The 12,755-nt window shown below is 36.4% G+C and overlaps 1 protein-coding gene across 10 annotated transcripts in view; it reads left to right on the top strand.

Moving 5' to 3' along the window:
* LOC131692910 (myosin-G heavy chain) overlaps nucleotides 1-12,755 on the top strand; it is a 271,448-nt gene that overhangs the window by 223,114 nt on the left and 35,579 nt on the right. For all 10 annotated transcript variants that reach the window (XM_058980305.1, XM_058980301.1, XM_058980298.1 and 7 more), the window contains one exon: nucleotides 10,338-10,675. In XM_058980305.1, the coding sequence (XP_058836288.1) occupies nucleotides 10,338-10,675 (338 nt within the window). The remainder of the gene's footprint in view (nucleotides 1-10,337; nucleotides 10,676-12,755) is intronic.

Raw genomic sequence — 12,755 nt, 5'->3', positions numbered from 1 at the left:
CGAGAATATTACTGAGCCGGGTACCGCCATATTTAGTTTAAAAATGGCGCAAAACATCCAGCCCGCTCCAAAATACCAATCTTATTGGGGTTATCGAGAATTCTGCTTAACCGGGAGTCGCCATTTTGGATTTCAAAAATATTCCAAACATCTATTTTTATGATATAAATGTCGGATCCGTTCCAAAATTTTCAGTGTTATTATTTTCGAGAATATTGCTCAACAGGAAGTCGCCATCTTAGATTGCAATAGATTTGCAAAAACGTATCAATAGTCCAGTTTCATCATCTACTTGTCAAACCCATATCTAAAATACCCATCTTGTTGGGGTTATGGAGAATATTGCTCACCCGGAAGTTGCCATTTTGGATTTCAAAATGGTTCCCAATATTCATTTTCATCATCTGCTCATCAAGCGCGTTCCGAAAATACCCGTTGTGTTAAAATAATCGAGAATATTGTTCAACCGGAAGTCGCCATATTAGATTTAAAAACAACGCAAAACATCCATGTTCATCATCTACTTGTCAAGCCCGTACCAAAAATACTCATTGTTAGGATTATCGAGAATATTGCTCAACCAACGAATTTTAATAAGAATGTGGAAGGAACTTTTTTCACTAGCTAAATCCCAAATAACGTTTTCTACTCACTAAATCCTAAATAAAGAACACATTTTTACGAACTAATTCAATTTACAAACCCCCGGTTTGGTTCACGAATGGATGTTCCAATGTACCACCGTGTAACTTGGACCCCGTGCAAAGCTAGGACAGTACTTCATTAGAAGCTTGTTATCGTTTCTAAATGATTTAGATTTTAGATCGAGTTGCAATATTCGACATAGTAATAAACAATAAAATTAATTTCTTCCAAAATTTCAATTCCAGTAATATTCTTATAAGTTATGGAATTTCGACTTCGTTTCAGCAAAATCCGACACTATCTTGCTGACCGGATTTATGTAGTGCCTGATTGACGCTAGCTCCACTATTTGTTTTTCTGAGCAAACACCTAATCCTGCGTGATGTCCCGCAAGAAAAAAAAACTAAGTTAGTGTCGGATTCTGATGAGACGAGGTCGAAACGCAATTTCCATAACTAATTTGGTTATAGGTTTTGTGTTCATAACGCACAAATATAGTGTAAAACTATTTCTCCTTAGTGAAGAAAAAATAGTTTTTACCTAAATTTTTCTCCACTAAGGAGAAACCTAGCATAGTGAATATGATCCTTGTAGTGCCACCTAGTGTCGTAAAACCCATGCAAATTTAAAGAACATGGATCCGTTAGCTAGACTTGATCGATTTGGCTCAAAATCGGACTGGACACCCCGTTTAGGACTAGGAATCACCTATGGTGTGTGCTAGGGGAGTTTATTTTTTGCTTGTCACTATTGTCCATGTATGCATACATAAAAGCAACTAAGTTGTATGTAACGGTTTTGAATACACTGTTCTATGAAATCGGTAAACGAGTTGTAGCTGAACCACTATTCTTGTATCGATTTTCCATTATCTATTCACCATAAATCCAATATTCCATTTACTCACCATAGAAGCTTATCTATTTGACACACATTTGAACGAACCGCGGCCAAGCGAGCGAATGTAAACTACAACGAATGAATAGTTTATGCAGCACCACGGTCTGGTGAAAAACAGTGCATACGAAAACATATATATGATTAGTGATCATAATTACCGACTAGCGTACAAGATATTCCTCTATCTTACAAACGTACCTACATGTTGTGCACTGATAAAATCGATTAAACTAGGTTCGAAAAGGGCGGAACGATGAAAGCATGAATAGTATAGATATGAACAGGTCATTTTTACGAACAAATTAAAAGTAAACTAATCTTCTGGAAGAACATGTTTTCCGCAGACACGAAATGTTATAAAATATACTGTAAGCAATATAATGATATCGTACATAGTGTAATTATGTTTATGAAATTAACAATAAACTTCGTTGATTTCAGCAACATCTTTTTCTGTACTGCATGATTTTAGGATACTGGCAAATACTCGTCGAACTCAACTGAGCTAGATACAATATGTGCTACATCTCTTCAATAAAATATGTTACATATACCTGTTTATAGCCAACGACAGGCTCTGCACAGTACCGATGTGTTGTTGTAAATAGCCAATTAATTACATTCCCCTCTGAGACAAGCGAACAAGCACTTCACTACAATTACTTCTCTAGGAAAACGTTCAAAACATCTTTCAGCATCATTTAATCAAAAATCGTCCAACCACCGCAGCGGCTCTCCATGTTCCATTATTTGAAAAATAATTAATCTCAATCAAATTTTCCGCTCCGCTCCGTCTCCGCTGCGGGTACCCCTCAACCACTTTGTTTGCAGGAGAAAGTAATTTAAATTGAATAGAATTAATAAATGGAAAACCGACAACGGCTGCGACATTGTAAAGTGTTTCTGGTGGACTGGAGGAAGCCTTTTTAAATCTCCCCGAGCTGTCTCGGAAGATCTACGCCACTGTTTTTGTGTGTCGGATTGGATAGCCAAGCAGCTGCATCGAGTGGCTTAACGCGATGCTTGAGTGGGTACCGAGACAAGTCGTCGCCGCCGATGCTGCCACCATCGCGCGCCGCTGCTATCATTTGCTGCCATGATGTCTTTCCCTACTCTCGTTTCAATTTGCTTGGATCGTGCAACCGGGTGTCAGCTTCTTGCTGCTACTACTACGACGTCAAACGGTGACTTCCGATTAGAGTTAGTGCTTGGAACAAAAGCTGTTTGTCGCGATACTCGATTAGAACGATGAAAATGTCCAAGAATAAGTCTTTTTCGCTTCAGAGGGACGTCTGGTGTAGTGGACAAAAAATGGACTTCTTTTTATCCGCTTGATTGTTAGTATTGAACCTCTATAATAGTCTCCCGCAATCTCGGTGGACACGCTGAACTTCTTTTGTGTTAAATAGCCATGCATGCCTCGCGCGTATTTGCTGTAACACACGCAGATTTCAATATATCGGCAACAATTTTCGAAAAACTGGCAGCGATAAAAATACACTGTAAACAAAACACTCTAAACTACTACTTCGACCTAAATTTTTGAGAGAAAATTACCAATGGGTTATTTTCTGCAGCGTTGTTTTCGTGATGCAATTTGATGTAAGACACCCTTTAATAGCGATATTCTCGAAACAACGTTTTCCAAATTGGCGAACACAATAACTTAAAAACTAATCAACAAATTGACTTGATTTTTTTATGAGAATGCACAATATGTGTAGCCTGTCGATGAACCACAAAAACGGAATAAAAAAATTTCCCCTATTAATTTGGAGCGTACTTTACAGTAAAATATGAGATTTTTCGGTTTTCATGGAGCCATTTTCGGAAACTCGAACTTTTTTTCTATTTTTTCGGTTTATCGAGTAACTACAAGTCTAAAATTTACAGATCTTATTGAATTTCATATGTCAGACAATTTTATCAAGAGTTATCGTGTTCGCCGCGGCGCTCCTCGACGTGGAAATGGTTGGACGTCTACTCTTGGAACGCTCGTATGGCTCTGCTTGACTTAAAATATTTTTTTCGTGCACAGTGAATATATAAATAAATAGATTATATTACGACTGTCGTTGGTACAGAGGGGTATATTCGGCTTTTCAGTCAATGAATAATATCGAACACTTTTTTTTTTATAATGCACAGACGTTTCGACAGTTGGTTTCGCCTTTCTTCAGTGGAAATCTGTAATAGTTTTATTTTTCAAAAAGATTTTACACGGTATTCTTGGATTTCACAGTTAACTCACTATAGGTAGGTAGGTTCTTCGCTTCATACAAGCGATCTATCGTCGAAAATATTTGCTTCCAATGTTTTAGCGCTGAATCTATAAAAATAAATCCTAACATTACACAAATTATCCTCTGGAGCCTTGCCTTCAAAATCGTCGCACAAAATAACTTTCGGTTTAAGCACTTTACACCAGACGCCCCCTTCAAAAGCACAAAGTGAAAATCAAAAGGTTTTCAAATTGATAAAATAAGTACAATGAGTAATATAAATCAAATTAATAAAATACGTAAATCAAATTAGAATAGCTCATTAAATAAAAAAATTGGCAATATTTAAAAATAGTTGAAAAATTAATTGAATAAATTAAATTAATTCAAACTAACAAATTGATTGAAATAAATAACTGGAATGACTGATAATGAAATGAATAAAATAAATCAAATGAATCAAATGAATCCAATGAATCAAATGAATCAAATGAATCGAATGAATCGAATGAACCGAATGAATCGAATGAATCGAATGAATCGAATGAATCGAATGAATCGAATGAATCGAATGAATCGAATGAATCGAATGAATCGAATGAATCAAATGAATCGAATGAATCGAATGAATCGAATGAATCGAATGAATCGAATGAATCGAATGAATCTAATGAATCGAATGAATCGAATGAATCGAATGAATCGAATGAATCGAATGAATCGAATGAATCGAATGAATCGAATGAATCGAATGAATCGAATGAATCGAATGAATCGAATGAATCGAATGAATCGAATGAATCGAATGAATCGAATGAATCGAATGAATCGAATGAATCGAATGAATCGAATGAATCGAATGAATCGAATGAATCGAATGAATCGAATGAATCGAATGAATCGAATGAATCGAATGAATCGAATGAATCGAATGAATCGAATGAATCGAATGAATCGAATGAATCGAATGAATCGAATGAATCGAATGAATCGAATGAATCGAATGAATCGAATGAATCGAATGAATCGAATGAATCGAATGAATCGAATGAATCGAATGAATCGAATGAATCGAATGAATCGAATGAATCGAATGAATCGAATGAATCCAATGAATCCAATGAATCGAATGAATCGAATGAATCGAATGAATCGAATGAATCGAATGAATCGAATGAATCGAATGAATCGAATGAAACGAATGAATCGAATGAAACGAATGAATCGAATGAATCGAATGAATCGAATGAATCGAATGAATCGAATGAATCGAATGAATCGAATGAATCGAATGAATCGAATGAATCGAATGAATCGAATGAATCGAATGAATCGAATGAATCGAATGAATCGAATGAATCGAATGAATCGAATGAATCGAATGAATCGAATGAATCGAATGAATCGAATGAATCGAATGAATCGAATGAATCGAATGAATCGAATGAATCGAATGAATCGAATGAATCGAATGAATCGAATGAATCGAATGAATCGAATGAATCGAATGAATCGAATGAATCGAATGAATCGAATGAATCGAATGAATCGAATGAATCGAATAAATCGAATGAATCGAATGAATCGAATGAATCGAATGAATCGAATGAATCGAATGAATCGAATGAATCGAATGAATCGAATGAATCGAATGAATCGAATGAATCGAATGAATCGAATGAATCGAATAAATCGAATAAATCGAATAAATCGAATGAATCGAATGAATCGAATGAATCGAATGAATCGAATGAATCGAATGAATCGAATGAATCGAATGAATCGAATGAATCGAATGAATCGAATGAATCGAATGAATCGAATGAATCGAATGAATCGAATGAATCGAATGAATCGAATGAATCGAATGAAACGAATGAATCGAATGAAACGAATGAAACGAATGAATCGAATGAATCGAATGAATCGAATGAATCGAATGAATCGAATGAATCGAATGAATCGAATGAATCGAATGAATCGAATGAATCGAATGAATCGAATGAATCGAATGAATCGAATGAATCGAATGAATCGAATGAATCGAATGAATCGAATGAATCGAATGAATCGAATGAATCGAATGAATCGAATGAATCGAATGAATCGAATGAATCGAATGAATCGAATGAATCGAATGAATCGAATGAATCGAATGAATCGAATGAATCGAATGAATCGAATGAATCGAATGAATCGAATGAATCGAATGAATCGAATGAATCGAATGAATCGAATGAATCGAATGAATCGAATGAATCGAATGAACGAATGAATCGAATGAATCGAATGAATCGAATGAATCGAATGAATCGAATGAATTGAATGAATCGAATGAATCGAATGAATCGAATGAATCGAATGAATCGAATGAATCGAATGAATCGAATGAATCGAATGAATCGAATGAATCGAATGAATCGAATGAATCGAATGAATCGAATGAATCGAATGAATCGAATGAATCGAATGAATCGAATGAAACGAATGAATCGAATGAATCGAATGAATCGAATGAATCGAATGAATCGAATGAATCGAATGAATCGAATGAATCGAATGAATCGAATGAATCGAATGAATCGAATGAATCGAATGAATCGAATGAATCGAATGAATCGAATGAATCGAATGAATCGAATGAATCGAATGAATCGAATGAATCGAATGAATCGAATGAATCGAATGAATCGAATGAATCGAATGAATCGAATGAATCGAATGAATCGAATGAATCGAATGAATCGAATGAATCGAATGAATCGAATGAATCGAATGAATCGAATGAATCGAATGAATCGAATGAATCGAATGAATCGAATGAATCGAATGAATCGAATGAATCGAATGAATCGAATGAATCGAATGAATCGAATGAATCGAATGAACGAATGAATCGAATGAATCGAATGAATCGAATGAATCGAATGAATCGAATGAATCGAATGAATTGAATGAATCGAATGAATCGAATGAATCGAATGAATCGAATGAATCGAATGAATCGAATGAATCGAATGAATCGAATGAATCGAATGAATCGAATGAATCGAATGAATCGAATGAATTGAAGGAATCGAATGAATCAAATGAATCGAATGAATCGAATGAATCGAATGAATCGAATGAATCGAATGAATCGAATGAATCGAATGAATCGAATGAATCGAATGAATCGAATGAATCGAATGAATCGAATGAATCGAATGAATCAAATGAATCGAATGAATCGAATGAATCGAATGAATCGAATGAATCGAATGAATCGAATGAATCGAGTGAATCTAATGAATCGAATGAATCGAATGAATCGAATGAATCGAATGAATCGAATGAATCGAATGAATCGAATGAATCGAATGAATCGAATGAATCGAATGAATCGAATGAATCGAATGAATCGAATGAATCGAATGAATCGAATGAATTGAAGGAATCGAATGAATCAAATGAATCGAATGAATCGAATGAATCGAATGAATCGAATGAATCGAATGAATCGAATGAATCGAATGAATCGAATGAATCGAATGAATCGAATGAATCAAATGAATCGAATGAATCGAATGAATCGAATGAATCGAATGAATCGAATGAATCGAATGAATCGAGTGAATCTAATGAATCGAATGAATCGAATGAATCAAATGAATCGAAAGAATCAAATAATTCAAATTAATCAAATTAATCAAATGGAAAAAAGAATTTATTGAACCCAGCGAATATAATTAATCTAATTAATCAAATGAATCAAATGAATAAAATGAATAAATCGATTGGAATGAATTAAAAGATTAAAATAATAAAACAAAAGATAAATGACTTGAATAAAATGAATAAATAAATCAAACGAATCAAATAAACAAAACGAATAGAATTGATAAAATGAATAAAATGAAAATTTGCATCGCAGGCCCAGGCAAAACGATTAATTTTGCATCGCAACACACGTGGTTGTGTGTGAGAGTGTTGAAATTAGGGCCCCCTTGTATATAGACGATGGGAAAATCGAGGTGCGGCTACTCGATTTGACAACACTTATTTGTAATATTGCCATTAGAAGATACTCGACACAATCAGGAAAAATCCTGAACCACAAACCGATGCCAAATTTTTGGATTAGGTTTAAACGATAGAGATAACTGCAAAAAAACGAGAGGTCCATGAAAGAGAATAAACGGTGTCCAACATCAAATTGCATCACGGACAAAATGCTAGAGGACCAATTGGTTTCAAACTTCCAGACAATAAAATAGAGCCCATTAGTAAGCTTTTGGCATATTTATTTCATTTAACTTCAATACTATAACCGTACGCTCGCACCTTACGCTTAACTCCACTCATCAGATTCTGTACCACTTCTGACTGCAGTTTCTTCTGTACGGAAACCCACTATTTCTTTGTGTCTTCCTCACATTTGACCTCCTTGGATGCTTCCGTAGTCCGTGCTTCATAATTGCTCAGTATTTTTCGATGGGCCTTAATTCCGGTGCGTTGGGGGGAAACCCCGTTGGTTTCCTATTACACCAGGACAACATCTAAATAGTGGCACGGAGCTAGATCCGGCCAGAAGATCGTCAGGCCCTCATGTTTCTTCAACAGAAGAAGCAGACGCTTCTGTAGACACTCCTTGAGGTAGATCTGTTTACAATCCCGGTAGTCACGAACAGCGCACTCCGTTTGCCACATGAGCAGATCGCTTACCAAATCATGGATTTATTGGCAAACTTTGAAAGTTTCTGCTTCTTTACTTCGCCCGGAACACCAAATTTGTGCTGGACGGTGAAGAACAGTAGCCGAAAGTTCGCCTTGACGCAAGTTTCATTATCCATGATGAGACAATGAGCTGTCGTTAGCTGTCTGTCAGGGTGTACAGTTTCCGGGCCCGTGAATTTCCCATCGTATTTTGCCGTTCGTCGCGATTTGGAGCCTTTTGTACTTTGTACAGTCTCTCCCGATCCTTGACTCTCTGAACGAAAAACAACGAACAGATTCAACTTTTTGGCCACATCTCTGACCGAAGCCTTGGGGTTCCGCTAAAACACTTCCACTACACGCTTGTGATCGTGATCACTAAAAGAACTTCCACTCTGACCGCATTTCTCCTTCCGCTCGTTGCTCAGAGTTTGATAGCAACGTTTAATCACGCGACTCACCGTTGACTGCACGAGAGTTGAAGATTTTCCAGGTGATTACGCAAAATTAATTCGCGACGTTGCTTTTCAGGTGACGCCATTTTTCCTATTTTTGAAAAACTTACAGCGATAAAGATACAGTGTAAACAATACACTCTAAACTACTTCTACCAAAATTTTCAAGAGAAAATACCCAATTGGTTATTTTCTACAGCGTTTTTTTTTCGTGATACAATTTTATATGGGACACCCTTTACATTACATCAACCACAACATAAATATCAAAACACAATTATCACTCTAATATTGTGATGTCTCTGCTAAAAGCAACTTCCATTTACACATTGTTTCTTCGAATTCTGGGCTGCGCAATTTTTGAACTATGATTTTATGATCAAACAAAAGGAAATGGTTATGCTGTCCCATAGCGTGCCATTCCGAAAACGGGTTCAGAATGCGCATTTACTGTAATTACGTCAGATGTTTTACCATGCTTGAAGTAACTAAACTCCTGAGCTGCTGAAGTCAGTTTACTAACACAGCACAGCACTACTCGTTGCGAAAGAAACGCTGAAACGATCCGAGATGCACCCACTAAACGAACATGCATCCATAAATATCGATGATATTTCTTGACTTACATGCTGTGCAGCAAACGTGGTGCTCCATGCGGTTGCTAAATGAAGAACGCTACATCTTTATGATGACTATTGTGTTTTGATGTGGGATCCTATTGCTGACGTTTTATGTGCTTTCAAAAGAAAAACAAAAGGCATCCAAAAGCGCATATTGGTACGATGATCGTCTAAAAATTGAACAGTTGGATGAATGAGAAAATCACTAGGGTCAAAATAATTGTTGAAAAAATACCGACGGTTTGGATTTAATCAAGGGAAAAGAATATAAATAAAATCAAGATCTTATGGGAAAGGAATAGAATATAAATGCGCTCTTAGTTTCCTTATAACCGTACTGTAGCATTCTTTAAAAATCTCTGATGATATTTAAATTGTGTCCGATTTGTATTCCATCGACTGGACTGTGGGCTGCCTGGTGCCCAACTCAAATTCGTTTATTGGTTAGGAGAAAATCTCTGCTTGTGCGATGCCGCCGCCACCGGCGATCACCATCGCACAACATAAAAAGTGTGAGAAAAAGCATAAACTTTATAAATAATTATTGTTCTACTCGGTACCAGTGATGTAACGACTTAAGTGCATATAGCCAGGAGAAGCATAAAACAACCCAAACAAGATAATTCACTATACGCTTTAGTAAAATTTATGGTCAGTTAAATAACAATCCAAAAATGGAGTGAACACCAGGTCGGGTTTTTTGAGCGATTCCACAAAATTATGGATTGTAAATCAGTACAAAAACCACCAGTAGAAGTAAAGTTTCGCTTGACCTTTTTTTCCTTTTGTTTCCTTTGCAGACAACAACCTGAACGAAAAAGAACAACAGTACGTCGACCAGGAGAAGGACGATCCGGTCTACGACGAGCAGTACAAACCGGTCGTCGATCCGTTCCTGCAGATCCCCGAACCGCCGCCGAATCTCGAACTGCGCCAATGTCCGATATGCTCGCGAAACTTCGTACCGCCCTCGTTGTCCAAACACATCTCCATCTGTGAGCGGATGCAGACGAAAAAGCGAAAACCCTTCGACTCTTCCCGCCAGCGACGCGAGGGAACCGACCTAGCCTCGTACCTGCCGAAGAACTTCGGACTGCCCCACAATCACCCACAGGCCAGAGTTTCGCCACCAAAAACGGTAAGTTGTTCATAGTTTTGTGAGATGATTAATGGGTGCCGTCTATTGCGAGGGCAAACGTTGACATAACAGGTCACTCTCGGCCAGTGCTGAATAGCTTAATACATTTTTAGAGGGTTAGTTCCATTTGTTCTATTACCCTTGACGGAGGACAAGCCTCAAGGTAAAGTAGAAATGAAATGTCACACGACCACATCAGCTCACATCGACCACCGGAGCTCTGAGTTGCGAATGAACAAGAAATAACGATTTGTAGAGCTATGAAACGTTCAGTTACGCGATTCAGAAGTTGGTTTGCCATTCCTTGATGTAAATTGTAGTGTCTTCGATCGTTAGATTCTTCTCAATATGGGCTAAACGTGTCGAAGCGAATGTTGTTCTACAAATATGTTCCAGCACAAATAGTTCCATAATAGGGTCGAGTTTATGCGTCGCGAGAGTGCACAGTGGTCCAGTATGTAAATTTAGCAGGAATTGTAACTTTTTTGTTTTGGAAAGTTATTGTACTTCTTTTTGAACAGTGGTTCTAATTTTAGTATGATCTAAAATTGAACTTTTTACCGGTTCGAGATTGAGCTTGACTGTCTTCGATGAAATTCTAGAACAACATATTTAAGACAAATTTGCTGAAGACATGCAAATTCTATCTTTCATACCGCCATTGTACGAGAAATCCAAATGTAAGTTTTACGGTGCTCCTTAACAAAGGTTTTTTTTATAAAACTTTGACAATTTTTATTGCATGAGAATGAACATGATAACCGTACTCCGTGATTAACCAGAACAAGCGAAATTGCACAAAGAATCAACGAATAGGGCCTGGAGTAGCTATCCATTCTCAATGTGCACGTTTCAAGAGTTGCAAAATATAAATGTAAATAACGGCGCCGGCCACGTCCTTACAGTCATCGGGGAAAGAAAGGACTGTTAGTGTAGCAAGCGTCGTTATGGAGACCGTGTATACTTTTATTAGTAGGATGGGGTAAAGAGTCACACAAATCTGGATTCACCTTGATAAGTGATACAATCTATGCAACTCTCAGAAGTGTTATCATGTGTTAATTGCTCTGAGCAGCCGGCTGCCGAGAATTTATGATAGATTTATCGTTTGTTGAATAAATTTGGAAATTATTGGTTTGTAAAAAAAGCAACTACAGCTCCGGACTGCCGACAGTCGGCAGCGTTGCTCATGTTTAATTGAATCTAACGGTATTTTCACGATTTAATTATTCTTTGTTTCTTTATTCCGGCGAATCACAACATTCTAAAAACAATACAATACCATGAAAAGCGATTACCTTTAGTTTTTGGAGACATTGGTCGATATAGATATAGCAATACTTATGTAATTGAAGATTTCATAATACAAGTATTATTTATAGTGTACAAACTTTGATATTTAAATAGCAAAAATGACAATTATACATTGGTTTCTTTCTCCGCTAACAATTGAATAAGCTGTCAATTTTTATGTTGTCATTATTCGCGCGCGTTGTTAAGCTAACTGAAGCGCATTTTAAACGGTATAAAATAAACACTACCGAAATACCTGAAACGACTAGCTTTGTATATCGAATATGCAACCGATGACGCTAATTTTTTCACTAATTACTAGAACAAGAATGGAGACAATAGGACCTAAAAGAAAGTAACCTGTCACTTTTTACGTGAATAATCAAGCTAGAATAGTTTTATACTCATGAAGAAATATATTTAACATGACAAGTTGAAAGTATTCGATACAATGAGAACAATTAATCAATTTGATTTCATTAAATTAATTAATGAGACTAAAAGTAAGTCAATGAATATGACAATAAAACATATGGTCGGTGTTAAGTCAGACCGGGCTAAGTGACATTGTATTGATGTCGAGAATAACGAGTTTAAAACTTGAATCGCGGCATCCTTTACATTATAATTTGAAATTAATGTTTGCTATAATTCTTGCTTATTGTGAGATATTTCAAATCAGCTATAAGCCGAATGTAGCTGAAGAAGTTCTTTATCCAGTGCTATGATTATCTCATTTTTTAAGGTTTTGCGACTTAGTCCGGTCTGACCCAACACCGACCATATA

This window comes from Topomyia yanbarensis, chromosome 3, assembly GCF_030247195.1.
Source record: "Topomyia yanbarensis strain Yona2022 chromosome 3, ASM3024719v1, whole genome shotgun sequence".
Classification (NCBI taxonomy): Eukaryota; Metazoa; Arthropoda; class Insecta; order Diptera; family Culicidae; genus Topomyia; species Topomyia yanbarensis.
The sequence above is the reverse complement of the archived record's forward strand: the minus strand, read 5'-3'. Positions and strand labels throughout refer to the sequence as shown.